A 27,308-nucleotide genomic window follows, 5' to 3' on the forward strand; every position below is an offset into this window, starting at 1 on the left:
CGTAAATTTTTTTCTTTCTTACATGAGAAAAAAGCAGTGTACACCCCCCCACACACACACATACATTATAGTTACATGTGTGCATCTGTGCACATTTTTAAATGGTATACACTTATAAAAACATATCAATTTACCTTGCTAGGTAGTCATCCCGCTGCCAAAAGCTAGTATATTTTACACTAGAAATTCTATACATCCAATAAGTTAAAATACCATCTTCACAGAAGCATGATTATACATTTTGAAGTTCTTTGAATAATTTATGTCTGTAACATTAATCTACAAAGCTATTTTTTTTTTTTGCTTAAATTTATATTTGCAATTAAGAATACTATTAGGTATATTCTTTCTTAAACTAAAGATGTAAATACATTATGCATTTTCACAGCTTTCTTACCTTTAGTCAAATGCTCTTTGCCTAGCAGTAAACATCAGCTCACTGACAATTTTCCTTTCTGTATTCCCTTGTGTCAGTTTCTTATGCCCATTATAAAGGACACGCTAAATAAACATCGCTGTATTGGTCTCCACTCAACTCTCCTTGCCAATACTGCTGAGGCATAAAGGAGTCAACATTCTTCTCCCACCTCATGTCCTCTGCTCCAAGCAAGGCATCCACTAGACCAGGATTCATATGCCTATATTTCAAATTACCTTCCTTTTCCATTATAGAAAGGATAAAATTCAAGTATGGAGGAGAGGTGACTTAACTTTACCTATCTGTTCTACCTCCATCCTTCTAAAACAACTGAGATTTTGTTTCCAACAAATAGCAAACTTGGTTATGACTCAAGGAGGTCTTTCCTACTTTAAGACAACTCTACTAGGGAGTGGTTCTTGATATGTTAAGTAGTCAGAACATACCTCCCTTTAACTGCACCAGAGTTTATATGCACTTTGAAATGACGTAGAACAAAGGTAATATCTATGCCAGTTGGCAACTCTCCAAACAATGAGTACATGAATAATTTCCCAGAACTTAAAAAGTAAAGCATTTGAATTTCTTTAAATATCCTTCATATGCTCTTGAGTTTCTGTCTTTAGTCTTCTAGTCAAGATGCACTTTATTCAAAGTCTTTGTGTTGTACCCTACTTGTTGTGAGGAAAAGTAGGACCTCCTTCATTCATACTACATCACCACCTTCTCTGGTCTATTCAGTGGCCATACCACAATTTTCTTCCTAATGAAATTACTATTAACACACATGTCTTCTTCTGATGCCCTATTGCAAATATACAGAGGAAAAAGCATGAGAAATTATAACATGTTTACTTTAATACTATGTCCAGAATATATTCAGGTAGCTTGAAAGGATCTGATAACATCAACAATTTCCCTTAAAAGAAAAAAAATAACAATACCAAAACACTCCAGCAAAAAAGTATCACCATATATTTGTTTTCTAAACTAAACATCATTAAAAAATAATTAAAGTTAACATACTTGCTCTTTTACGCTGTCTCCAGTAAACATATACTTCATATGATACAGGAAGTCACAAATGGGATCCATGTAATTTAAATGGGTGCTACACTGGTCCACATTGAGCAGCATGTCGTAAAATGCCACACCAATCTATTTAACAAATAATGTAAAATTATTTAAATGGTTAAATGATTTAGCACAACGCAGCAGAACTGTTACAAGACTAGTACAGACAAGTAACATGTTTGTCAAATGAATTTTCACTAATCATACAAACCTCTATGTACACAGGAGATAAAGCCTGCATTTATAATAAACTCCATAGTATTACAAAGTGCCTCCTAATAGGGCTTACATGAAATTTCTCTCTTCATAATTTTATAATTTCTCTTAACATCAAAGTTGACAATCTCCTTTCTAGAAACCATCTCTCAGTTTCTGGGATAACTACAGTCTCAGGGATTCTTTGGGTATACCTCCTTAATTTCATTTTATGGTTCAGACCTAAGATACTTTTCTTGGCTCATTTTCTTTTCTCTACACTCTTGTTATAAGTGATTGACTTCATCCAGGCCCATGATTTTTGCTAATTTTTCTCTGTTATAGTGCATGTTCTCAAATGTACATAACCATCTTTAATTTTCTTCTCAAGCTTGAGGATTACTTTGCCCTGCCTCTCTAATTCAACACAGTCCACACCAACCTCATAGGGCACACTTATCTATGGGCTCGCGAAGTCCTCTGATGAGCCTCTTAGATCCTACTAAGCTGATTTCACCACTAATGGTTATAACAGTTTGAAAAATACCGGGAAAGAAACCTAAACAAATCTTTTAGAAGTTAATCTTATCTCAAAAAACCCAGACTATATTTTACCTCTATCATGCATCGAGTTCTCTCTTGTTGAAATCTTTGTAAAAATGGTCCCACAAGATGGTACACATAAAGCAACTGAAATTCAGTCTTTACTATAGGGAGAAGTACTTCAGTGAGAAACCTATAATTTCAAAATAAAAATAAAAATCTCTTGTGACTTGAAATCAGTTGACCTATTTGAAATTTTTTAATACAGCTTGCCCAAACATTTGCAAAACTTGCAATAACTTTTTAAAAGTTTTTCTAAGTTTTGGTGACATTTCTAGAAATCCTTGTATCTCTCAGTCTTGTTTTCATTTGGTTATTAAATTACTTCAGATTTAGAAGTATTCTTAAGAGTAAAACTATTGAATGACATAAAGTGAATTAACTGAAACAGAGTAACCAATCTAATATAAATGCCTATAAAGAAATCTGAATCCAATTAAAAACAATTTTATAGTCATAGAAAATAGGCTAATATCAGTTGTCTAGTTCAAAAGGCAACTTTTGCAATATATTCTGGAAAAAGCAAACATTTGAATAAGCTTTTGGAAACTGTAATGGAAAACTAAATTAACTTGCATATACAAATTAATTTTTTAAAAACAATTCTGGAATGAAAGAGGCTTTCTGATTACCTAGAAACTCTACTTAATTAAAACTCTGCAAGTTGTCTGCTGAATGAGATAAATCCCCATGTGTAAATGAGCCTTAAAAATGAAAAAAGTCTGATTTTTTAAAGAAACTACAATACTTACTTGGGAATGAGGGAAAGCTGCCCAATGCTAGAATGGTGCCACACAGCATGTGCTAGCGCTAAGGTGTAGCTACAGCTCATTTCGGAGTAGGACTGATGACAAGCGGTGAAATCAAACAGGCGGAACGGATAGCCAACCCACTCTGTCTCAGATGTCAAGCTAGGACTGCTGATAACACTCACAATTCGATCGTGAAGGACAATCCAATATGGCTCCTTTAAAAGCAGAGGAAAGCCTGATGAAAAAGACCACTAGCCTATATTCCATTTCATACACACTATTCCACATAAAGCCTACAATCATTTTTTTTTTTTTAATCCTTTAAACTTTCCTACTTAGCCAGCTTATGTCTTTGTGTAGTGGGAGATTTTAAAACCCATTTGGGTGGCTTCATAATGAGTCAAATTAAGTGACTAACAACCTGAGGAGATGTGTCTGTGAGTTAGAGGGTGCTATGTATTCATCTGTCCAGCTATTTGGTACCTGAATTTACTACACAGCAATCTGACTTGACTAATATTTACCAAACAGATGACACTGGAAGACATATATTTCATAAATAAACATATGTTTGGAAGTGTGTAAGGAAAAAAATGACTCAGCAGTGCATAATGAAACAAGTTTGGAGAGCACAGGATAAGACAGTGTCACTGATATTCAAAGATACAGCTAAGGATACCTCTGTGGTGCTGACTGGACACATATGAGAGACTCCACATAAGTGGAGAAATCAGGAACGCCCCACTGAGGAAATAGGCCCTCAGCTGTCAAAGAATGAGAAGACTTTAGAAAAACTGATAGAAGGAAGATGGGTTTTGGCATATGTCTTATTTCACTAACTTATCAAAAGTACCTGAAACATCTTGCAATAAGCATTATTTGCAAGAACAAAGGCTCTAAATATGTAACATGTTAAACAGTTAAAAGTAGAGAAGATTTTGATATAAAAACTGAGGGTGGATAGGTAATGTGGGATCAATGGATGCAGGAATGTATGTCAGGTAAATTTGTTTAGATGTGATGCACAAAGCAAAGGAACCCGTCACTGTAGATTTTTAAAGGAATAATAATATAAAAGAGCTGGGAAATATAAACTACTTCACTAATTGCACTATGTGCTTGTGTAAGGGTCTATGTGCACCTTTTCCATATAGCTAACAAGGAACTGCTACATTCCATGACTAACATAAATAACAGTAATCAACTCACTGGTAGGGCAGTGATGATTAGTCCAATTGCATTCATCCATGCTGTGATGTTCTCTCTTGGAACTAAAGGCTGACTGCAAATAGGGGAGAAAAAGAATAAAAGTGTTAAATTATAAAAACATTTATATGGTTGACAATGGATTTTATTTTGTGAACATATACAACTTTGGGGATAAATGATCCAATCCAATAACCTATAATGGAATTTTATTGAGTGAAAATTAAAATTTAATCTACACAAAAGGCTTTTTTATTGGTTTTATTGGCTTTTTTAAAATTGGGTTTCCTTTAACGATAGCTGCTGGGTTGAAAGACCATTTCCATTTATTTAGACTTCTCTAATCTGTCCCCTACTTCATGCTGATTTTTAAGAAAGGAATCTCAACAGATTGTCTTTGGTAAGAAGTTAACATTATTCCTAAATTAAATGTCAAACAACTAATAAGGAGAACAAGGGGAACAAACCCAGGTCTCCTGACCCTGTTCAGGGCTCATTCTATTATACCTGTATCACAAAGACAAGATCTGGAACCAAAAGACAGTTACTAACCAGTGTGCACTGGTCTGGAAGTAACAGGTTTTTCTAAGAGCTACAAATAAAATATTCTTACAAATAAAAAGTGAATCTTCTTGGCCTCCCCTGGTGGCACAGGTGGTTGAGTGCTGTGCTGTGAAGCTGTCTGAAGCCTCTGCAGCGCCGGTTCGATCCTGGCCGGCCGGCAAGGGTCCCATATGGCGCGACAGACCTCTCCTGTCTCGCCTGCTGCTCCCCTTAGCAGTGTATTTTGTCAGTCTGCCTGTTCTGTTCCCCGCTCTGTCTCTGGTGAATCCTGTCACCCTCCCGCACATCTGGCCTGTACCCCGGTTCTTGTGTAAAATAAATATATCTTTTAAAAAAAAAGTGAATCTTCTTGCATGAAACAGTATACACACCTTTTAAGAACAACATTTAGAAGAGCATTTCCAACATCTTCACCTGAAACAGCCAAGGCCATGAGCTCCACACACGTCACATGCAGTGCATGCGCTGCTGGGTTGGGAAACTCATTGAATCTCCAGTCACAATTTGGGAATGGACCAGGAGATTTGCCAGCCATCGGTGCAAATGATTAAAGCAATAACTATCTGATCATTTTGAGATCAATGACTCACATCTGTATAGTGCTTTATAGCTGTCAAGATATTTTCCATGTAAACATCTCATTTTATTATCAATTTAATTCCCTAGAAGTGACTTATTAGAGAGATCAAGAATCAAATACTACAAACCAAATACAAATAAGTGGGCTGAAATGTACTGATAGCAATCATGTGATCAATCACAAGGTACAAATGGTTGTTCTTTTAGGTGGGGTCTTATAACAATGACATGGTAGCTACAGATGCCCAAATATACCAAGGCATCCCTAGGTTTCATTAATCTTTTTTTTTTTTAATTGTTATAGGACAACTAATAAAAAAAAATCTTTATAATGAGAAATTATTTCACTTCAGGAAATAAAATCTTGTGTAGGAAAATCAATTATTTTCATTTAGGCAATGGTCTATCTAGCAAATAGTGGCATGATATATACATATAAGCACAGTATACTCATAATTTTAAAAAGTATTCAAGGATTTAGAGCAACAGGATTCTATGTTCGCCAGTAGCAAACACATGCACATACTACAATATTAGGACAGTTACTTAGGAATAGAAATTTTTCTTTAAAACAAATCTCCACAAAGTCTGTTTTTAAATAAATTTTAATGGGGTGAATTTCAGACTATCTATTATGATGCTGCTAATTTAAGAATTAAAAATCTTGGCAAAAATAAAAATGATTTTAATAAAATGAAGTCTTAGAATACATAAAAATACTACCTTGGGGAAAAAAACATGTTCTCACATATAAAGAGTTATTTCTGAAAAGTCTGGATTTCGAAATAAAAAGGATATTATCTACCAGTCTGCCAATCAATTTGCAATAGTAGGTGTCATCTGGAATCCAAGGATTGTCTTCTCGTGCATTCATAGCGTTCTTTAGGTAAGTGTCACTCAGACACCAGCCCTGAGGTCGATTATCCTTGAGTGAGCCAATGATTGCGTGGACAAGTTTGCGTTTGAGACCTGCACGGTCTCTCAGGTGCATTTCATAATAGTGCAGCGTATTATACAAATAAGTCACCGGACGATCTGACAAGAAGAAATAAGATTACTCAATGCTTATCTGCTTACTGTTATCTGCAAAAAACTAATCCTCTGGTTTCAAGATAACCAAAAAACAGTTCAGAGGATCATGAAACTATTTTATATGCTGAGCAACTGCATACAATGACTTTTTATTTTAGAACAAGGCAGAGACTTTTTATACTCAGCATGGATTTAAAAGTATCCATCATGCTGAGCTAACAATTCCACTCCTGGGAATTTATCTTACAAAAATGATATATGTACAGGAATGTTACTATGGCCCTGTTCATACTAGTAAAAGATTAAAAATAAGCTAAATGGTCAAAAAGAGGAGACTAGTTAAATAAATTATTGCATTTATGAGGTAGCTGTTTATGTAGTGATACAAAGCAATCAAGCAATACATTACACAGTAGAAAAATGAATGCGTGGAACAATGTGTATATTTTATTTGTGACAACAACTCCAGAATATCTAAAGAAGGACACACAAGACACTGTTAACTGTGGTTGGTTATCGAGAAAGAAACTAGCTAGCTGAAGAACAGGAATGGGGACTTATTTTTACTTCATACCCTTCTCTGCACCTAATGCAAAAGAAAAATGTTATTAAAGGTATGTTCAACTGATTTTGATGTCTATTCAACATCGCTGAAACACAATTCAGACTTCTGCTTTGGAGGAAGACATCTTAGATCAAGGACTAAGAAATGCCCAGATAAATACTCTGTCCCCAAGTGGCTCCTCCAGGACTTTCATACTTCCGTCACTGACTTGTCACTTGCCAGCTACTATGCTTATGACTTTAGGATTATCTTTGATTTTTTTCTCTTTCAATATTCTCCCTACAACCAGTTAATCAAGTCCTCTTGCTTCTTTCTTGACTACCTATCCTTTCTTTTTCATTTCCAATATTACATACTTGTTTAATGTCAATCATAAACCTCAATTTTTGTTATATGTATTTGAAATGACTTCCTCCTTGCCAACTACAATGGGATTGATATTTCCAAAATAATGCCTTCCATGTCATGACCAGTCTCAAAAGCTTCTAGCTGACTCAATTGTCTGCAGGTGATAAACCCAAAACTTCTCAGTCTGACATTTTAAGGTGACTTATCATTAGGTATTCAACTTAGGCTGAATGAGGAAAATGTTTTCAAAATGCCTTATTTTTTCAATACCCTCATAGTTTCCCCATGAAGGCATTACGTTTTAATAACTTAAGGTATTATGGGAATATGGTACGTTCCCATGAAGGTAAATATTTCCCAGAAACATCTTTCTGGTTATATGAATCTCATGCTTCACAGTTCAAATCCTACACATCCAAGAAGCCCACCAACATTCATTTAGTTCACAGAACATCATTCTGTTCTGAACTAATATTTTTCTCCTTCTATACTCACTGGGCAACTAATCATATACTGTAAAACATAACTCTCTTGCATATAATTTTCTTTTTACTATTTAATATGTTATGATCTACCAACTCCTAAGTTTTTGTGTTGTCTATTTTTCACTTTAGACATCACTCTATAATATTTACCCTTAGGACACTTTTATTAAAAAAAAAAAAAAAACACAAAATAAAACCAACATGGTAACATCCAGAGGATTTCTGTTTATAGAGCTAGCAGATGGAGTAAAAATTTGAAAAAGCTCACCATGAAATTTGTATAAGCCTCCTAGGTGATCCAGTAGAGTTTCCAGTGACTTGGATACTGGAAGCAACTCTAAAAATCTGTGGATTACTATATCAAATACTGGAAGGAATCGGAGACAAACATTTCCGAAATAGATAGGCAGATAGGGGGACTGGATCTGCACAGGAGGGTCGACCTGTTCCGCCAGGCCCTCAAAATAGAGCTTCTCTGGATATTTCTGTGGAAATGAAGACATGGGAAATGTTTAGGGTCTCTTCTATTAATTAAAAAAAAAAAAAAGAACTAAGTAAACTTGCCAGTTTTAAACAAAGAAACTCTGTTTGCTCCAACAATGCAATCTAGAGTCCTTTACTTGATAAAAATATGTTATGATAAAGATACACCAAGAGATTTATATATTAAAAACCAGATTTATAACAACTTTCATTCTGTATTATAAGTACCCATATCTACTAAATCTACAGTTTCAATTTATTCTTAACATCAGAGATACCCTAGAACCTTAAGAAACTTTAGAAAGCTAATTCACTTGTATACAAAATAGAACCATAGAGAAAACAGTTAAATCAATTAGCTAAATACCTAAGTATGGCTTAAAAAGAATGAACTGAAGCTCTAATTGGAAGGAGTACCTTGTGATAATTCATGTGCTTGGTGTGCCAGTCATTCTGTAGCCAGTGCTCTGGGGAATTTTCCTTCACAAAGTCACTTACTCGATTTCTAAAATCATTTGGTTTGAGTAACAGCAACTGAATTATGAAGTAACAAACCTGGGCTTCATTTCCTTCATGACTACGCATGGCCTTTGGGAAACAAAAGAAGAATCATATGAAAATGCCTGTCTTATGCAAAAGCCCGGGCTTCTACTTGGTAGTCTAAATCATAATATGGTAAAATCTCACTATTAGAATTTCCTTATACATCTAGTCGACCCCAAATCAACTGTCCAGACTTTCACAGGTGTGTCTGACTCGTTCTTGCTTATTTTTAGTTCTCACCATTCCTTCTGCCTGGAATATCCATCTTTATTTTCTAAAATGTTATCTACCCTTCAAGATCCATCACCAAGGCCGAAGTGATAGTTCATTGTGGCAGTATTTTCCTACTACATCTCCATTATATCCTTTTATTTTATGATTTAGACTTATTTCCTCTACACGATTATAACATCTTTATATCTATGCTCTAGATCTAAGAGGTTAATGTTAACCCAGTAAACAACCCCAAAGTCATCCCATTGTACTTTTTAAGATACAGCATTTTCTTGTCTGGCTCAGTTTCTGCACCTAAGATTTTGCCTGAAACAAACATCAAAGTCAGGAAAAAACCACTTGGGGAATACTGGGCAGCTTTGAGAAACATTCAGTAGGCTATAAAGTGTATGAAATGGTTTTATTAGCATTCTGCAATGCAGTGATTTTTTACTACTTCCTACCTCCGGCAAGAACCTCTGAGAATCACTGTTTATAATTTTAGACATCACAAGGCCAGAAACATGTCTGTCTTATTTACTTCTATATTGCCTATACATGGAATATTATAGGTAGTCAATACATATGTATTGAATGAGTAGTAATGTGGGAAATCTCCAGTTCCTAAGGGAAGTGATAGCAATGCTTGATTATAGTGCAAATTCATTAAATTCTTAGAAGCAGTAGAGTAGATAAGAACAAAGATTCATTAGCCATTAACTTGATCCAAAAGAGAATGAGACAACATTGAAACTTATTCTTAAGTATTCTTACCAGGCAGAGAATTAACCTGTCCAATGTAACGATGTTATACTTCCATACCATGTCATTAAGAATTTCAATGCATTTGTTGAGCTGCTGACCCCCAGCTGATGTAGAGAACTCATATACCAGGAAATCAGCAAATGTTCTCACATGGGCTACTAAGGCCCTGGCTCCAATTCTCTCCAATACTCTGGAAAGCAAAGAGTAAAAAAATGAATTCTATTGCTGCATGTACATAAAGGTTTCCCAAATGGAATAAAAATCTAGATTTTGACTAACCTATACCCAATCTGATTAATATGATCTGTTTCCAAGAGCATTTTCCAAAGAAGACAAAGGAAGAGAGGAGGAGAGCTTTGCATAGAAAAGTGGGTAATGATGTCATTTTCATTGCTCATTGACTTCCACTTCCTATATTCCTCCTCCACATTTTTTTTCAGATTAAAACGACTTTCCTGAGGTACATTATTTTGTTTGAAGAATGCCTAAAATGAAGATCAGAAGTTAATTTCAATGGTTGTAATAGAAAGAACACTGACCAGTTCTAGACTTGACTCTGACACTAAGAAACTGGAGGTGATCTCAAGCAACTCAGATCAATCAAGTAATCAACAAAGTTCTGTATTTGGAAAATACTAGGTAATCTCTAAGATTCCTTTCCGAGATGGAAATTTTAGGCAACCCTGAATTCATAGTTCTTGCAATTTTCTATTGATACTTCAGCTCATGCTTAAAAAAAAAATTAAAAAAAAAAACCCAGAAATGTATATATGCTTTAAATATTTTAGTATCTCTATGAGTAAGATCCATCACACTAATCCAATGTCTTTAGAAAGCAATCCCAGACCAGCAGCATCAACACTACCTGGGATCTGAAGGAAATGCAAATTCTCAGGCCCTAACACAGCCTAAAATCAGATGTTATTCTCTGCAGCTGTAACTTAACAAGCCTTTCAGGTGATTCTGATAAGTTTGAGAACTACTGGTCTAACCCTATAAGAGCCATTGAAAATAAAATGTTCAGTATACCTAAATTTTTCTCTGAAAATTAGAAGACAGATGAGGTTTTTTTTCTCCCTATTATAAAAGTCAAGTTTATAGTTGTTCTCTGTTAGTATAAAAAATACTCAGTTATATGGCGTATATGCATATTCTGAGATACTTCAATAAATTATTTTTCTCCCACTTTCAGTTCTGAGACTTAATTCTAAGAAGATTCTAAAACTATTACCTATTAAGATGAAACCATAATAATTAAATAATTAGAAACATATCCAACACTAGGATAAGGACAAAAAACAAGGAGTTTTGGTAATAGCAAAAATTATTCCAAAAAAACAAACAACAGCTCATTTTCTTCAGTTTACACCAAAACTAGCTCTCTAGAGTAAACTGTAAAGGCGCAGAAGGACTCCATGTGTATATAATTCAAGGCCAGATTACCTGTAGTGGGCCTGGAAAACAACTAAGGGTGTGAGAAGCCCAATTATGAGGCGTAAAACTCATGATGGTCTGAAGTATGTCTTTACACCAAGTTCCCTGAATTGAATCAGAGCCTGTAAAAAAATCTAAACATAAACAAAAAGATGTAATATAAATCATATCCACAATTAACAAATGATATCATAGAGAAAGTCACAAACAATTATGTATACCAAGAGAATTTCACTATAGCGCATTCCCTGCTTAACAACTGACAGATTATGATCTAAATTTTCTTAGTTTATGAATTCGTTGAATTGTCACATTAGTAAATAAGGACAAGTGGTGAAAAGAGAGAAATTATCTGGAATGTATATTTTAGCAGAACATCAACGATACAACAGGACACCGGCACACCCGGACTGTTGATTTAATCCACTCTGACAATGAGTTACTAGGACCTTATTGAGGTGGGGGATACATTTAAAAAGCAGGTGTCTTTTCCAGTTACTGAAAGTTATAGACTACCAGTGTAATGCTAAATCAAAGAGGCTTATTTATGTAAAATAAAATTATTTATTCAAATGTATTTGAGATTGCTAAATTTTAACTATTTCTTTAAAACAGTTGTTTTCAGTGTCCGCTCTTAAGACTCTGGTTTTCTGATATACTTTTTAAAGGATCTGATGAAGTCAAAGCGATTAAAATAGAAATACTAAGATATCATTGGCTTTCTTCCTGTGTGCACTGATGGTATGATGGCAATGGTGGCTAATACTGCTGGTCCTCAGAATATATGGAAAAGTGGCACCAAATCATGCTAACAGCCACTGGAAGCTTCACCACCACGACTCAGTGGGGGGAGAAAGTACCATTTTCACATGACATGTGTCAAGATTTACAAGATCTACATAACTCAGCAAACCACCAATCTATAAGGTTATAAAATATACCTGGATAAAAAAATTCACTAAAAATAGACTTATGGATTATAACGCAACAACAGAGTGCAAGAAGTTCGCTGATAGGACTCAACTAACTTAAAAAACTATCATTTCTCCAGTTTGGGTATGACATCAGATAATATTTACAAATAGCTGAAAAGTTATTAAAATATTTATTCTTCTCTTTTCCAATCTCTAACTGTGTGAGGCCATATTTTCTGCACATAGCTTAATTTACTTATATCAACTAAAATAACAGTGCAACAGATTAAATGCAGAAGCAAAAATGAGAATTAGCAACTTCCCTTTACATCAGATATTAAAGAGGGAGGTAAAAATGCACAACAATGGCACCTCTCCACTAAAGGTTTACTTTGGAAAATATAAGGTTTATTTTTCATAAAAAAGTAGGTTATTTATGTTAACATGCAATAGGTTTATTGTTGTTACTTTTAAATAAGTCAAATAAATATTTTAAAATCTCAACACTTAATAAATATTGATAGTTATAACCCATGTAAACACAAAAATCTGTGGGATTTCAGTTATTTTTTAAGAGTGTACCTTTAAGACCAAAAGATTCAAGAGCCACTATTTAAAATTATGTAATATGGCTGAAAACTGAAGCTCAGCCTAGTTAAAATGAGTACACAGAACATGATGAAAGCCTGACACGATGAGGGCCTCCTTGGTGGCACAAGGGGTTAAGTCTCAGCACTATGAAGCTATTCACAGCCACTGCAGCACAAGTTCAATCCCCGGCCAGGGAACTACCCACATGGCACAGCAAACAAGTGAAAAATATCTTTTCAGTATGCTATCCACTTAATAATTAGTAGGAACACAGTACATTTTAATTCATTTGTTTTGTCGATGGTGGTCACACACTCACCGTACCTGTTACATGAGTTGCTCTAGCTAAGGTCAATATCAAGGCTCGGTTCAGTTCTTCTGATTCTGCAGACAGCACGGTTTTGGGATCACTAAGGAAGCGTGTAAACTGTGGCTGTACCTCTGAGCTACCTAATGCTGTTATAAGCCTCAGTGCAGTGCTTTCAACACTGAATGGTGGGAGAACAAAGAGAAACTTGAAAAAGGTAAGCTGCAAATAAAATTTTAGAATTACAGAGTTAAATCTAATTCTATATTAATTATAATGAAAAAATGGGCAAACTAGAAATTTCTTTTCTTTGATTAAAGCAATTCTCTTGAATGAATGAGCTTTATTTAATTTGTTTTAAAAATTGGATATGACAAGTTTCATAGTGAAAACCATCTGAGTTTTACACATTTGAAAAAGATAACTGGAAGTCAGAAGGTCTAAAAAATTTCATCTGGATATATGGCATTTCAAAAATTACATTTTTCTATCCAAAATATATTTTCACTTAGAGCAATATCAATACATGATACTTAAAATCATAATCTGAAGCATATTTAAATCTAGCATTCAGAGGTCTAAGTTGAATGTAGTGTCAACAACCTTGAAATTACTTATTCTTAGTTCAAAGATCACAAGACAAGGATTCAAATATCTTAATCAGTTTCTATTTGAAAAAAATGAATCTACAGAGTCTTCTATACTAGAAATAAAATACCCAGAAGCAGAGGCGTTTTACTGCACATGAATAAAAAAATTATAAGGTAAAAGATAAAGATCCCCATCTTCAACAAAATTTCTAATTTTTTTTTTAATTTTATTTTTATATTCCCCATACAATTGCAACCCCCTTATTTTGACCCCAATCCCTCCTTTCCCCGTCCCTCCACCCCATAAAATTTCTAATAAATCTTAAGGAAAAACAGTCTCCAGTGAACTCACCAGAGGTGGAGTTGGTTCTGGTTGGTTTGTGCAACAGCAGCCAAAGTATGAAGATGACTCAGGAGCTGAACTCTGTAATGAGGCTGTATGTGGTGCATCCGGTAGCTGAACATCTCAAGAAGTGTGTGTAAGATCCCCCATGCATGAGACTTGAAAACAGTTGGTAAAAGCTGACCTGGAAAAACAAGACAATCAAAGGAACCAATTATAAAAAGCTATGATGAATAGTTAAAGAAAAAGTCACACTGAGTAAAATCTATGTGAAGGTTTGCTCATGAATATACATGCACATACAGAGGTATACATATTAGATAAGGTTTCCACTCTTTCTTGTTAATTTCTACTTTAATAAAATAAAATGCTGCAAATAAAATTTCAGAATTACAGAGTTAAATCTAATTCTAGATTAATTGTAATGAAAAAATAGGCAAACTAGAAATGTCTTTGATTAAAAAAATTCTCTTGAACAAATGAGCTTTATTTGTTTTAAAAATTGGAGGCACCATCCCCAGTGACGCAGTGGTTGAGTGCTGGGTTGCGAAGCTGCCTGCAGCCTCTCCAGCGCAGGTTCGATCCCCAGCTGCCTGATGAGGGTCCCACATGGCACGCAGACCTCTCCTGCCACCCGCTGCTCCGCTCAGCAGTATATTTTGTCAGTCTGCCTGCTCTGCTCTCCGCTTTGGCTCTGGTGAATTCTCTCATCCTCCCACGTTTCTGACTGTACCCAGTGCTTGTATGTATGTATGTATGTATAAATAAATCTTAAATAAATAAATAAAAATTGGATGCACCAAATTTTATAGTGAAAAGTATGTAAGTGAAAAATACAATGAGACAATAAATTAAAAAAATTACCCTAACCTTTTTCACTCATCTTTTATTTTTATAAAGCTAATGTTTCCAGCCTTTTGAAGCATGACACTCACTTCTTAATACATAGATCACATCACATCTGTTCTTAACCCTAATTCCCCCCAAGAAAGTTTTATTCAACTCTCAATTATCTGAGAGGAAGAGTAAATATGGTTAAAATTAAAATTATATTACATTGGTAAAAAGTCACATGAAACCAGAAAAAGAGACAGCAAATGAAAGATAATGGGACCACGGATTCTTCCTGAGGACAATGACCAGGTCCACCCTGCTCACTGCATGTTAAATCCCCTTCCCAAACCCGTTTCTTACCACTTAATACAACTCATTCTTCTGATACTAACACTTCCTATCTCTCTTTTTTTTTTGCTGGATTTTTCTCTGAGATTTATCATCTGACAGCACATTTCACTAATGTTTTAAACACTAGAAAGTCCTGTCTTACTGATAAATCCTTTGATGCCCAAAGATTCTATTTCCATATAGACCAACAAACGGCTGTAAGTTTCCACTAGGGCTGGAGCCAAGGCCACACTGGACTTCGCATGAGCAAGTTTTATTACTCTGGTTGCAATGCTGTGAATAAGGCTGAGGAAAACAAAGAAAGACATTGTATTTATGACATAAATACAGAGGTTACTCCAATTATAGGTAATTTGGTATAAATTTGAACTTAAATATATGAAATGAATCAGCTCCATTTAATCGATTAAGTTGTCAGGACTTGGCAGTGACACACTATACAACCTGAGACTAATGGGCCTCCTGACCTGCATCAGGATCCCTCTGCTCAAAGAAAACCCATTCCAGAAATTAAATAACTTTTGTCATAGACTACTTAATAAATCACTGCTAAGACCCAACGGTTAGATTATAACAGGGCTTTCCTCAAATTTGTCATCACACAGGTAAAGCACACAGATATATAATTCTACCACAATGTTAACCATTTGGAAAAAAGCATGGCTTTTCTAGAACTGATGTCCTATCTTGAGGCCCACCGATGCATTCTTTTTGGCCTATAGCATTGGAGAGCATGTACTTAAGGTTGATAGACTAGAAAAATATCTGAATATCTGCCTCTTCTTAGAATATTTTAGAAGATGTAGTTACACAAGTCTATACTCTTACATCAATGAAATTAGCTAAAGTGGGAGGCCTCAAGCCTCTCTAAACACACGTCTGTACGTTTCACTCAGCACCCGACATCATTCATTTACCTTATCAGACCCACTCCTGGGGGCACTTAAAATTCTGAAATGACACCCAACAGTGTCTTTCAGAAATCATAAAGACACTTCTAAAAGCACTGTTATGTGTAATCAATATAGTAAAGGAATTAAAAGTTTCATATTCCTGGACGCAGCAATTCTACCTTTAGCAAATTATTTAATGTAAATATAATATGGATAGGTACAAAAACAGACATCAACTTAAGAGTTTTCATAGCCACCTTTAAAATACTAAGACATTTCAAACAACTTTAATGTCCAACAATGTGGAACTGGTTAAATAATCATATGTAGCCATGCAAAGAAACTTCCTTGTAGCAACTAAAAAAATTATTATTTTTTTCAAACAGTGGTTATAAAACAGTGTGGCAGTGAGTCATTTCATAAGGGAAAAAAAGCCCATAAATTCATAATCAGAGAAAAATGGCTTAATAAACACAAAAAGATTTTTCCAATGCTTATTTCTCCTGGAGGGACTATGGCAATTATTTTCCTCTGGTTTACTTGCATATTTGAGAATTTCTATGCAAGCAGTATTTATTTCTGCAGCAAAATAAACTTACTTAAATTTTTTTCAATGCACCTGACTACAAAACACAATCATGAAATAAAATTTGTGTTATAATGGTATCAATTTCCTGACATGGGACCAAATAAAAAAAAAAAAATTACCTCATTTTGGCATGAACTGTCAGTGAATCCAGAAGGTTCATTGGTAAGGGAGAAATAGATCCTGAAGCATTACAGCTTGTTCCAGGGAGAGGTATCCTCATAATTCCGTTTCCATAAATAGTTTCTACCAGAGCACCCATGGGTAATGTGAAACATTCTGAATTTGTAGAGTATGCATTACACAGGAGGGCTATCTTATAGTCATTCATCTGCAAACTTTTATTTCTCAGACTCTGCTGTAGGAATCTAAAATTTCAAGTTCCATTAAACAGAAAAAAATGAAATAATTTCCAGAAACTCAACTTGCATTTTAAAAATGTTTAGCTTTCTGCAGCTATTTACTACCTTTACTCTATAGGTACTATAGTTTCTTCTGTTAAAAATAGCTTGAACAGCACTTCAGAAGAAACTTCAGTCACTATAAGCTAATAATTAATGGGTATTTATTAAGTATGTACTACATATACAGTGCTAAGATTCATATAATAAAGAAATAAGAAAACATAATGAACTATGTTTCTATTTGTTGTCTATCTACTTAAGCACAATAATATGACCTCATTATAGATATCACTCTGGAAAGACTGTTAAAGGAGTGTCTTATAAAATGAAACCAGAGGAAATGTGAAGTGTGCCTATTGTCTTCTATGAAAAGATCTGGCAGTCCTTTTTAGAGGTTCTTAGTGGGAAATACCACTATTCCTAACAAACTTGACTTCAGCGTAGTCCTATCTAAAAAGGGCATCTTCTTGATTCTCACATACTTTTGAAAACTAAAAACTTTATAGAGTAAAACATGTAAAAGCAAAGACTAGGACTTAAAATTAAAAATACATAATACACTTAAATATGTATAAATGTATGTAATTATATATAAATACCCGCATATATATAAACATTTATATATACACGTATATGCATATTTACATATGTATATTTTTGCATACATAAATCTCTCTACATATACACACATATCCATATATATAAAAATAAACAAGATCAGTTAATCTAGTTGTATTCTGATGCAGATATATAGTGTACTTTCCCTTGGCGTAACATATACACTAAATATTCATCTTTATCTCCAGGTGATGGGGGCAGATTTCTATACTTAACACAAATACTGAGACCAAAATTAGTCTATAATTCAGTTATTTTTTTAAAAACAAAATTAGCTGTCAGTCTACAAATAACTTACTCATGGTGAAACTTTAGGGAATGAGGTATTGGGATCTGCAGTTTGGAGTTGTCATTTTGGGCTTTCCTGTTGAGATGAATCCAAATGCAGGTCATTGCAAAGGCATGTGTTGACTGGGGTTTGTTAATATCAGGAACTGGGATACACTAAAAAAATAACAATTAACATGTTATAAGAAGATACTATATATCATCTTTATAAAAATCCTGTGTTAATTTAGCTTCAAAAGTTCTCTGACTATTCAATGACACCAATCAGAAGATCTAACAGCTACAAAATACTCTATCTATTACAGGATTGTTTATTTGCCAAGAAAAATTCACAGGTGTTTAGTTAATTTCTTCCTGCTGCCTCTGAGCATTCACATTTAATCATATAAAAATTTTTATTCTTTAAAAATTAAGCACATCATTATGAAAAGACTCACTTATACTTTCGAAGGATATATAAACATTAAGAAAAATGCAATCTAAGTGAGTACCATCAAACAAGCTGTATACTGATGGGTAAAATGACACAGATATCTGGAATTTGCTTTAAAACTGTCCAGCTTTAATAAAATGAGAAGAAAAATGAAACAAGAATACTTCTCTGTGATGGGTACAATAACAGTTTACTTTTCTACTCATCTACTTTTTGTGTGTGTTGAAAAATTTCCACAATAATTTTCTGTAAAATATAATAGCAACTATCAATATGCCATATTTACTCTAATGTCTTATAAAACTGAAGGGATATATACCCAATTGGCAAACAAAAAGATATTAACAGACACTGAAGTCATCTGGTCATTTAATGCTCTGTGTAGAGTAAAACAGCTTAAGTACTTTTAAAAATGGCAATCATATTTAGATGTAGAGAAAGTTTGTTGTACCATATGTGTAACTGCAATTTAAGATGAACTTCAGAAATAATCTAATTCAATTTCTTCATTTTACATATGAGTAAGCTAATGTCAAGAAAACTAAATTTCTATTCAATGACTATGGCTAGTCACAATATTGGGGGAAAAAATTGATGTTTCCAGTCTCTAAATCCAGTGTTTTTACAAAATCACATAAAAATCCTTAAATATAAATAAGACATGTTCAGTCATTTACATTGCTAACTATTTAGTAAAACTTACTTCTTTTTCTGGGTATAGAAGGTCAAAGAGCTTCATGACAGGGAGAAAATCAGCTAGTGCATTTTTCTGAATACTTCCAGAAATGAATTGTAGAAGAACCCACATCAGATGATCTCTGCCTTTAATCAGTCCTCGCCCAGCTAACTGTAAAAGATGTTTAAATACACATCTACACAGCCAGTTAAAGAGAGGGATGCAGCAAAGTTTAAAAAAAAAAAAAAGGGGGTGGGGTGGGATAACCTGTTCTCAGAGAGTCAGCATCTACCTCTAACATTTAATAACTCCTTACTCATTTCAAGACACATCAAGAAAAGCCTTTGAAGTCATTTTAATATTAAATATATTCCCCTGGGATTCCCTAAACAACTAAGAATAACAAAAGTTAAATATTTTAGAACATAATTAAATTAATTGTATATGCATGAGAATCAAGTTTAGCATGGATTAATTACTAAATATATCTCATTAAAACATGAGGAATATGTTAAACCATATTTTAAGTCATTTTCATACTCCCTTTATATAAAATAGTATATATCTTAGTGACCAGGCAATTTGAAGTCTTTCTAGTGAATATAATTCCTTCTAAACTTTAGGTATGAGTATTAAACCAAATGCATTAAAAACAGTTTTTTTAATCCTCAAGGACCAGTTATCATAAAACACTTTTCCTGTTTTTTTGCAGATTATAACAGAAATCAATGGTGGTGGTGGCATGGGATGAGTGGCAATTGAAAGAATTTGAACAATTTTCATGAAAAATCTTTTCTAAAATAACCCATACTATAGAGATGTTATGGAGGTATCATTTATTTTATTCCTATTCAAAGTCTAAACCCTTATTACTAAAACCAACTCTTCTCACTTGTCTGGCCTTATATTCTCTTTATTAGATTCATAGTCCTACCTTTCTGTTCACTGCCAAAGCAGAAGCCAGTGAATTATTCTAGCCTCCTATTTCTCCCTCTGTTACCTAGTGTCACCAAGTCCTATTCACCAATCCGCACACCTGGGCTCAGAAACCCTTTGTCCTGGACTAGACTTTCAGCATCTGACCAAGACCACTGCAACAGCTCCCTTTCTAGTGTCCCAGTCTCTGATTTTGCTCCTATTCATCTCCATGTCACTGTCTTCCTACATGTGGTCATTAACAGTCATTTTTTCCAACTCATGTATGATGACATCATTCTCTTCCTCATTTGCCCCCCAAAAGAAAATCTAAGCTCATTAGAATAAACATAATCACACAAAGTTCTCCATGTCTGGTCCTGGCTTCCCGCCTTTCTCATCTTGCCAATGCTTTCCCCTGTATATTTTTCTTTTCAGGTCTTGAACACTACTATCCTTTCCCAAATAATGTTCTTACCTATATTTTCCTCTTGGCAAATTTTTATTTGTCCTTTGGGTGCTAGCTTCAAAATTTCTTTGATAAACTCGTATCTGGTGTTTACAATAGGAACTGTTCCCTTTTATTAATACTACTTTAATTACAGGCATGGCATTGTTTACACTATGCCAACTATTAAATTATAACCTACTTGTTTATGCCTATAGCTTCCCACTAGTGAAGTGCTCCTTGAGGGTACTGTAGTACTTTTTCATCTCCCCTTGCACTGTGAGTATATAGAATGACACTGAATCAATTTTTTACAATGACAAGAAAATGAAAGGTTAAGAAACCGTAAAAGCACTGAACAAAACAGAAATTGCAATTCAGAACTTCTGCTACTGCAGAAATCACCAGGCAATGTCCAGACTAAGTCTAAAGCATACTAATCCACAGGTGAAATGGCCCTGCCAAAAGATCTAGTACATACCTTCTGGTGAAGAGAAAGGACCATATGTGGGAAACTTGCAAATTGGAAAAGCACAAAGAAAATGAGCTGACTCGAGAGATGCTGCCATAGGAGTTGGCTTGTTCCCCCATCGTCAAACTTCTCCTCAGTCTCGGATCTCTCCATCGCATAAACCACCAAATCCACCAACTGGTCCTCCAGCACAGGGCAGCGCTGCTTGTGCTGTAGGGTAGAGATTAAATACAGTATTCCAAAGGCCTCCCGGTTAGTATCAGCAGTTACTAGTTAATGGGCATTAATTGTAACAAGAGGCTGAGAAGCATGGAATGAAGTTGAACTTAGAAAGTTAAGGTTAGATTTAGTCTATTAAAGCTGCATCATGTTACATTTTCATAGAGGATGAGAGTCATAAAAAAATAATACTTTTAGTTCTTACATAAAACAAACTTTCCAGAAATTTGTCTTTCACAATAGATATGGTTTCAATTTGACAGAGGGTACAATACAGAAGATTTTGTGTTTATTATTTGAAAAAGATAACACATTTTAAAAGGCATATTATGAAATGAGGATAATGGTATTAATATAATCTAAATCAAAATGTGAAAATCCTGGATTTTCAGGGATCAAACATTATGATAGGAGAGCAAATAAAACAATGTGTGAGCTATTCATTGGTAATAACTATGAGCTTACATTTTACATAGAGGTATATTTAAGCTTCTAGATTACTCAGCGTCTGTTGTTCATTGATGCTGACACTGAAACGGAAACTTCCTTTACAAAAAAAACTAAATCTCAAAGTAATTCTCTGCTCTTCCCTCTTAGAAGTCAAACATAATGCAGTTTTAATTTTAAATTAGACTATTTTAAATCTAAAACAAGAAAAAGAATTGAGTTTATACACTAAAAATGAAAATGCAACTTCCCTTTCTAGAGGCAAAAAAGATTTATGCTTTTAAGAGAATTTAAAAAATATACGTTCACCAAAAGAAATATGTTAAGCCATATTTTAAGCCATTTTTATATTTCCTTTATAAAATATTATATGACTTAGTAGTCAGGCAGTTGGAAACTTTTCTAGCAAATACAATTACTAATGTAGATGCTTTCTTTCTAAACTTTAGATGTGATTATCAGATTTTGCCATGAAAAAGGGATATGATTTCTTTAAATTTAGGGGGAAAAATGCAAAATGGGGACAAATTTAGAAAAAAACAAAACAAATGAATAGCATCCCCTTTTTTTTGCATGCTCTTTGCCAGCTCCAAACTTGTAAGGCTCCGGTATAGCTGCAATTTCTTAAAGCATGCAAATAAAACAGACATCTATCCGAAACAGTAAGCATCAATGGTCGTTTCATATTTTTTCCAAGAACACAATGCCATGATCACAGTTCAACCACATTACAGGTTTACAAATAGCAATATTAACACCACCAGTTGAGACTACAGTACTTTCCCTCCAAATGTAATTATCATTATGAAGCAGAGCAAAGTGCAACAGACAACACTACAAACTATTTCTTAAATCAGCATGCAAAACTACTGTGTACAGGGCTTGAAATTCACTAGTTTTGCCAACCACCAACAACCTAAGAAATGTGTCAGACAACACAAATTTAGAGTGAGATCATTCAAAGTATATAAGAGTCAGAAAAATTTGTGAAAAGAAGTAAAGCCAGGATTTCCAGTAGGAATTTTTCACTAGTGATGGGAATTTGCTTTAGTTTGATAACTAACCAATTTGTCACCTATTCCTCCATCCACGATAGTCTTCTATTAATCTGCTTTAGGAAAAAAGAACAAACCAAATAAAATTGGTTTTTAGCACCTGAGTCACTTTGGAATTTCCCTTTTCAGTATTAGCTGTTAGTTTTAAAAAACTGTATTTTTTTAACCTACATTTTTAGGGATGTGTGATGGTCATACAGTTAATGGTTTAAAGAGGAAAGCCAAAAATATCAAGATTTTGACAAAGATTAGAAAATCTAGAGTTAAAGCTGATGATTTTTCAATATGTACTATAGGTCAAGTTTACCCCTAAATTTTCTGTTAAGAATTAAATCAATTAGAAATTTGTATAGTGTATCATGTTTGGTATCTGATGTTAGCAGAACACCTATCAGGATTAACTCTGTATTTCCCAGGAATTTTGGTTAAGGTCATTTCTCAAATCAAGTTTAGGGATGGCTTAAATATGTTGCTTTGTTTATCTGATAATTTTGATATTATCAAAAAAGAAAGAAAAGTCTGAAATAGAAAATGAACTGTGCTGCTAATAAAGTTTTGTTTTCATATCCAATTTCTAAAAGATGAGTATATTAAATTGAACTTTCTATCACAGATTTTACAGTGTTGAACAAATTATAGTTTGTAATTCAGTTTAATAATTAAGAATAAAAGCTAATTATCAACTACTAGATTAAAATAATTCTGCAAGTCAATGAGTGCTATGTATACTATAGTTATTTACAACTTGCCTTCTGAAAATTTTTACAATTTAAGACTTCAAGATATAGGCATATAGGTTGGATCTATATACACATTTAATTAAAACCTGTTCTAACAATAAGAATATCTAAATTAAATATTTTAATAATGAAATTCCTGCAAAATAGCTGAAATAGTATTGGAACCTTATTGTAAACTTTCAGCTTTGGTAAAGTGAAAGTCAGGTACAAAGCTTAATAGAAAGATTTACATTAACCAACAACATGTCCCACAATTTCAAATGGCAAATAATACCTTTATGTCTTAGTAACATGTCCTATATTATGTGGCCCCTGGCACTTTTCATGTAACACTTCTGGTACTGCTTATTTTTGTAAAAAGTTGACACTTTATACTTTCATGTGGGCTTAAGTTAACTTTTAATCACTATTTCAGTGCTAGAAATCAATTTTAAAGCAACATCTATAACATCTATTCAGGAGTTTGTGAAGAAAAATCTCTTTGTATGTCATTCATCATATTCCCTACCAATTAGAACTGGGGTCCTATGCCAGCTAATCCCACATTCAATGGTGATTTAGAAGATAAACTGAGTGATTAGTATGGTGCTTCACTGTCTCAGGAAAGCATGAGAGTTTGTACACCACTACATACAAGCTTGAGCAGTGTTACCAGTTTTATAATGCCTTTATTCAGTAGAAAGAATACAAATTTCTGTGAAAATACACAAAATAAGATTTTTTCACTTTGAACACTCCACCTTGCTGGTCACAGAACTGGGCTATTTATGACCTGAATTTGACCAATTTTATCACAAATATAGCCCAATTCCTACTGGAAAATGCAAAATGGACAGTTCTTAAAAGGTTTCAAGCTTTAAGTAAATTATTGCATTGCTAGAGAAAGGACAAGAAAGTATAGTGCAGGATATAGTTCTGTAATAAAAGATACAATAAGATACCTTGCTTATTTTCAATCATATCCTTCTTATAATGTATGTTCTCATTTTCTACTCTACTTTCCAGATGGTAAAAATAACATATCAAATCAATTCAGCATACACCTTCCATCTACAAGTCCACTCACTACAGTTTTCTACCAAAACAATTACTGATGAATTGTGGATTTTGACAATGTTACACTACAGTGGGACCAATACTAATAATGTTCTGTCAGCATTTCCATTATAAACTTTATTTTTTATGGATTTATGTCTTAGTCATAAACTTTTATTAGGTTGAAACTTGTACTTAAAAGAATCAGATTAGAAATACTTTTCTCTGATTGTTTTCTCAATTTCTAGTTTGAGAAGAGCTGCCCCCCAAATGGAAAAAACCTAGTCATAGCTAAGAATGTCTGGGGAAGGTACTCACAGCTCAAATGACCATGGGTACATCTATCCACCAAACTATAAAAAAACTGAGTCAAGTATGACTTAAAGTTCACTGCAAAAATTAGTTTTGAGACACAGCATAAAGCATTCTTTAAAAGTTAACAGAATACTTACCTCTAACACAAGTTAAAGTTGATCAGAATTAATGAGTTGGTATTTAAGATGTTAAATTGGCAGACTATGAGGTAACTGTCAGATACTGTATTGTGAAGCAGTTTCAGTTTCACATGTACAAAGGCTTGTCCAAACAAGGAAAATTGGTAAATTTTTCAGAAGAAAAAAATTAAAATAATAAAAGAGATATTGCTACTAGGGTGAGGTTTGGCATGCAAAGTTTCAACACTGAGCAAGTTTTATGGCCAAGCTATATGTCCTTAAAAATAGGGCTTTATAAATGGAAGCACTGGCACAACCTTCACTATAGTATTGCAAACAGTAACGCTATTTTATATAACCTGAACAAGAATATTTTTTTAAATAAAAAAGCTGGTCTATTTTAATATGTTGGGCTCAAAAATTTTTAACAAAAACAATTGGAACCACTATTTTTCTTAAAATCTCAAAGGTGAAAAGTCCTGGAACAGACTTGGGACTGTATAAGAGTTTGGTTGATAAAGTTTGGCCATAGTGCTTTTCTCCCGCTACAGGTGAGCTTCATCCAAGAGGAGCTCAGTCCAGGAGTAGGACACTTCTGGCAAAGACTGACAAGAAGGGTGTTTGTTAAGCAGGTGTGGGGTCACCTAAGAGTTGACATTTCTTAGTCAATCCCCATGTTTCCCCAAAAACTTCCCTAGATGGTTTACCACTCCAACTTTTAAAGAGTAGCATATCTCTATTAATGTGCCTTTTTCTCTTCTTTGTTTTATTTTAAATTTTATTTTTGTTTTAATGCAAAGCAACATAAGTTTTTTATTGATGCTGTTGTTATTTATGTTTTAACAATAGTCTGGAAAGATAAAGGCCACCACAAATCTTTCCATCTCTGAAAATTCCACCAGGCTAGCTTTAGCCCTAAAGTAGGAAAAATAGTAAAATGGAGTGGGAAGGAAAAAGACCCATCAAAAAGTGATAGAGTCTATCGTGTGCCAGGTGTTGTCTCTTTGTTTAAAAAAAAAAAAAAAAAAAAAGAATATATAAAAAAACAAACACCAAAAAAACAAAAACAATCCACCAAAAATAACTCTCATATCCCAAGAAGAAATTCATTTTAGTGGCCTTGGTCTCAGCATGGTCCTGCCAATTTCAAGCCCCGACCATACACGTATTCTCTAAATGGAAATCAGTGGCTACAAAGCGGCCAGCGTATCGTTAGTCACAATACAACAGTAAGGTTGTGAACATACCTGAGCAATGTTCAAGGTCTAGAGCATTGGAGGATGGGCAGGACAAGACAGGACAGAACAAAAATAAAGGAAGAAAAAAAGAAAAGACAAAACAGTGACTATGAGGCCAGCCTCAAGGAACCCAGAGTCAGCACAAACCCTCCCACATGTTAAACCACCAAAAGCAAACAAATACAAAAAAAAAAAAAAAAAAAAAAAAAAAATCAGCAATGAGGCCACGCTGAAGATACCATGGGTTATAAAAATAGATACCCAAACAATTAAAAAAGGCAAAAATTATGGTTAAGTCATGTGTAGGTTTCTCTGAAAAAAGGTATACTTGAAACTGGCCTTATAGAAAAAAAAGCAATGCAAAATAAACCAACTTTTAAAATATCTCCTTTTAAATTTTAACATTCTTAACGCAATATATAAATGATAGGAACAATACATTTTTTAATAAACCATATATTTAAAAAAAATCATCAAAAAGTTCTTAACTGTTTTGCTCAGTCAGCTATAGCAAAGAAAAGAGAAAAGAATAGTGCAGATTCTATGCAGAATTTACTAGGTTTCCAGCATAGTACAGTACCTGCTTATTTAAACCTAGCATATTGCAGACCATATCCCTGGAATAAGGCTGCTCCAATACATATCTCAACAAAGCAGTCTGTGGTTCAAACAGATCCTTTAAAGAAAATAAAGAAAATTATTGCTTCAAGATCAATATAAATGTTAATTCAAATAATTTGAAATTGGGATTAAAAAAATCCTCTAAAGGCACTTGTTACCTTCACACAGTAGGCAGTATCTATTGGGGAAGAAAATCATAGGATTTTAGTGCTTACAGTTAATCTGTTCCCACCCCTCATTTGTAAGTGGTATAACTAGGTGAAGGGAGTTGCCCAAGGTAATACAGAGGATAAACTCAGAAATGATTTCAGGTACCGTCCTACTCAAGTCTTACATGGAAGGAAAGAATTTTATGTTCAGAAACAAACCTAAACAAAGAAGAATGGAGGTAGTTTGCAATCCCTCTCAACACCTATAAACATAAATAGTGTTTCCAAATTTGGAGAGTACAAATGCCTTCATAGCACAGGGAGGTATAACAGAGTAGATTCTGGAACTAGATTGGCTAAGTTTGGATCCTGACTCTTTTTAAACATGGGGCCTTGATCAAGTTACTATCTCACCTGGTGCCTCAGTTTTATCATCTATATAATGGAA

At 34.0% G+C, this 27,308-nt stretch overlaps 1 protein-coding gene across 2 annotated transcripts in view; it reads right to left on the bottom strand.

Moving 5' to 3' along the window:
- The window catches only part of MED23 (mediator complex subunit 23), a 40,731-nt gene that overhangs the window by 1,377 nt on the left and 12,046 nt on the right, over positions 1-27,308 (bottom strand). Inside the window, exons 10-29 of one of the 2 annotated variants that reach the window (XM_037520404.2) lie at positions 26,671-26,766; positions 26,100-26,117; positions 20,932-21,132; positions 19,115-19,258; positions 17,989-18,134; positions 16,791-17,036; positions 15,332-15,474; positions 14,014-14,188; positions 13,089-13,252; positions 11,269-11,393; positions 10,105-10,310; positions 9,835-10,015; positions 8,722-8,892; positions 8,090-8,306; positions 6,190-6,426; positions 5,184-5,349; positions 4,252-4,324; positions 3,043-3,257; positions 2,303-2,423; positions 1,445-1,576 (exon numbers count right to left, since the gene is read on the bottom strand). In XM_037520404.2, coding sequence (XP_037376301.1) covers positions 1,445-1,576; positions 2,303-2,423; positions 3,043-3,257; positions 4,252-4,324; positions 5,184-5,349; positions 6,190-6,426; positions 8,090-8,306; positions 8,722-8,892; positions 9,835-10,015; positions 10,105-10,310; positions 11,269-11,393; positions 13,089-13,252; positions 14,014-14,188; positions 15,332-15,474; positions 16,791-17,036; positions 17,989-18,134; positions 19,115-19,258; positions 20,932-21,132; positions 26,100-26,117; positions 26,671-26,766 — 3,177 coding nt within the window. The remainder of the gene's footprint in view (positions 1-1,444; positions 1,577-2,302; positions 2,424-3,042; positions 3,258-4,251; positions 4,325-5,183; positions 5,350-6,189; positions 6,427-8,089; positions 8,307-8,721; positions 8,893-9,834; positions 10,016-10,104; positions 10,311-11,268; positions 11,394-13,088; positions 13,253-14,013; positions 14,189-15,331; positions 15,475-16,790; positions 17,037-17,988; positions 18,135-19,114; positions 19,259-20,931; positions 21,133-26,099; positions 26,118-26,670; positions 26,767-27,308) is intronic. The other variant, XM_037520405.2, reaches the window with a different exon arrangement.

This window comes from Talpa occidentalis, unplaced genomic scaffold, assembly GCF_014898055.3.
Source record: "Talpa occidentalis isolate TD23 unplaced genomic scaffold, MPIMG_talOcc4v2.1 talOcc4.2, whole genome shotgun sequence".
NCBI lineage: Eukaryota > Metazoa > Chordata > Mammalia > Eulipotyphla > Talpidae > Talpa > Talpa occidentalis.